We start from the raw sequence: 2792 nt of genomic DNA, 5'->3' as shown, positions 1-2792 counted from the left end.
GAGAGTAAGGGCCCGCGTCCACCAATCTCACAAAAACACTGGCAGTGCGCCGGCAGCGCTGGCATGAAGCGCATCTTGTAGATGACAGAAAGAAATCTACAGCCATCCTTTTATCGTTTTTTCCTGCTGCGGTTTTGCACATATTATAGCATATTTTAATAACTTTATTGTATATTAATTATATATATAGTTATTGCCTGACACCACAGTTCGCCCTTTGCTTTTTATTAGCTTTTTAGTAGTGTATTCGTGTAGTTATTATTATTAGTGTATTTGTGTTTTGTCGCGAATCTCAATGGCCCGTCTACTGTGGGAGACAGCCAAGAGACAGGCAGGCAGCTCCGGTGTCAGGTTACAAACAGAGTGGTAGATATGAATGGCTGTGATTGGTTGTCTGAAAATGAGCTCAGCGCATCGCTCTGAAAGTTCAGAAAGTTTCAACTTTCGGCCGCACAAAAAAGCTGAAAAAAGAAGCCGACTGCAGCGCTTTTCCTATAGGCGGCGCATGCGGCCGCATAGGCTCTCTCCCCATTGGGATACATTGAAAAAAGACGCGTGCGGTCATAAATATGAGGCAGGTGGATCCGTGCCCTAAGACAGATACCTCGTCCTCGCTGGCCAGGCCCTGGCACTGCATGGGGTCCTGGTCGTAGACGGGCAGCTGTGTGAGGAGCTGCCTGCGCCGCTGCGTGGCGCCCACCGTGCCCGACACCGGGCGCCTCTCCTCCGCGAGCAGCTCCATGTACTGCATGGCCTGTGGAGGGAGACAGAGGTCAAGGGTTAACACATTCATAACAAAATGCGTACGAATGACGCAAAAACATTCAGTCATACCAGGTCGTATATCGAAAAAGGAATGTCATTTTTGGCGACAGACTTCTTCGGACAAACATTTCTGAGAAAACATTTAACTACTGACTTTTCTTGACATTTCTTGTATGTATGTGTGTGTCTGTCTCTCTCTCTCTGTAGCCTGTCTGTCTCTCTCTCTCTCTGTAGCCTGTCTGTCTCTCTCTCTGTAGCCTGTCTGTCTCTCTCTCTGTAGCCTGTCTGTCTCTCTCTCTGTAGCCTGTCTGTCTCTCTCTCTGTAGCCTGTCTGTCTCTCTCTCTGTAGTCTGTCTGTCTCTCTCTCTCTGTAGTCTGTCTGTCTCTCTCTCTGTAGCCTGTCTGTCTCTCTCTCTGTAGCCTGTCTGTCTCTCTCTCTGTAGTCTGTCTCTCTCTCTCTGTAGTCTGTCTCTCTCTCTCTCTCTCTCTCTCTGTAGCCTGTCTGTCTCTCTCTCTGTAGCCTGTCTGTCTGTCTCTCTCTCTGTAGCCTGTCTGTCTCTCTCTCTCTGTAGCCTGTCTGTCTCTCTCTCTGTAGCCTGTCTGTCTCTCTCTCTGTAGCCTGTCTGTCTCTCTCTCTCTGTAGCCTGTCTGTCTCTCTCTCTGTAGCCTGTCTGTCTGTCTCTCTCTCTGTAGCCTGTCTGTCTCTCTCTCTCTGTAGCCTGTCTGTCTCTCTCTCTGTAGCCTGTCTGTCTCTCTCTCTGTAGCCTGTCTGTCTCTCTCTCTGTAGCCTGTCTGTCTCTCTCTCTCTCTGTAGCCTGTCTGTCTCTCTCTCTCTGTAGTCTGTCTGTCTCTCTCTCTCTGTAGCCTGTCTCTCTCTCTCTGTAGCCTGTCTGTCTCTCTGTAGCCTGTCTGTCTCTCTCTCTGTAGCCTGTCTGTCTCTCTCTGTAGCCTGTCTGTCTGTCTGTAGCCTGTCTGTCTGTCTCTCTGTAGCCTGTCTGTCTCTCTCTCTCTGTAGCCTGTCTCTCTCTCTCTGTAGCCTGTCTGTCTCTCTCTCTGTAGCCTGTCTGTCTCTCTCTCTCTGTAGCCTGTCTGTCTCTCTCTGTAGCCTGTCTGTCTCTCTCTCTGTAGCCTGTCTCTCTCTCTGTAGCCTGTCTGTCTCTCTCTCTGTAGCCTGTCTGTCTCTCTCTCTCTGTAGCCTGTCTGTCTCTCTCTCTGTAGCCTGTCTCTCTCTCTCTCTCTCTGTAGCCTGTCTCTCTCTCTCTCTCTCTGTAGCCTGTCTGTCTCTCTCTCTCTGTAGCCTGTCTGTCTCTCTCTCTGTAGCCTGTCTGTCTTTCTCTCTGTAGCCTGTCTGTCTCTCTCTCTCTGTAGCCTGTCTGTCTCTCTCTCTCTGTAGCCTGTCTGTCTCTCTCTCTCTGTAGCCTGTCTCTCTCTCTCTCTGTAGCCTGTCTGTCTCTCTCTCTGTAGCCTGTCTGTCTCTCTCTCTCTCTGTAGCCTGTCTGTCTCTCTCTCTGTAGCCTGTCTGTCTCTCTCTCTCTCTGTAGTCTGTCTGTCTCTCTCTCTGTAGCCTGTCTGTCTCTCTCTCTCTGTAGCCTGTCTGTCTCTCTCTCTGTAGCCTGTCTGTCTCTCTCTCTCTGTAGCCTGTCTCTCTCTCTCTCTGTAGCCTGTCTGTCTCTCTCTCTCTGTAGCCTGTCTCTCTCTCTCTCTGTAGCCTGTCTGTCTCTCTCTCTCTGTAGCCTGTCTGTCTCTCTCTCTCTGTAGCCTGTCTGTCTCTCTCTCTGTAGCCTGTCTGTCTCTCTCTCTCTGTAGCCTGTCTCTCTCTCTCTCTCTCTGTAGTCTGTCTCTCTCTCTCTCTGTAGCCTGTCTGTCTCTCTCTCTGTAGTCTGTCTCTCTCTCTCTGTAGTCTGTCTGTCTCTCTCTCTCTGTAGCCTGTCTGTCTCTCTCTCTGTAGCCTGTCTGTCTCTCTCTCTGTAGCCTGTCTGTCTCTCTCTCTGTAGCCTGTCTGTCTCTCTCTCTCTGTAGCCTGTCTG

The 2792-nt window shown here is 50.2% G+C and overlaps 1 protein-coding gene across 1 annotated transcript in view; it reads right to left on the bottom strand.

Annotated features, from left to right (window-relative positions):
- Positions 1–604: 604 nt before the first annotated feature.
- The window catches only part of LOC311248020 (LIM and cysteine-rich domains protein 1-like), a gene marked incomplete at both ends in the record, with an annotated part of 7843 nt that continues 5655 nt past the window's right edge, over positions 605–2792 (bottom strand). The window contains one exon of the mRNA XM_084338985.1: positions 605–754. Coding sequence (XP_084195111.1) covers positions 605–754 — 150 coding nt within the window. The remainder of the gene's footprint in view (positions 755–2792) is intronic.

The sequence above is a fragment of the Notolepis coatsorum genome (genome assembly GCF_963971535.1).
Source record: "Notolepis coatsorum genome assembly, contig: SCAFFOLD_4045, whole genome shotgun sequence".
In the NCBI taxonomy this organism is placed as follows: domain Eukaryota; kingdom Metazoa; phylum Chordata; class Actinopteri; order Aulopiformes; family Paralepididae; genus Notolepis; species Notolepis coatsorum.
The sequence above is the reverse complement of the archived record's forward strand: the minus strand, read 5'-3'. Positions and strand labels throughout refer to the sequence as shown.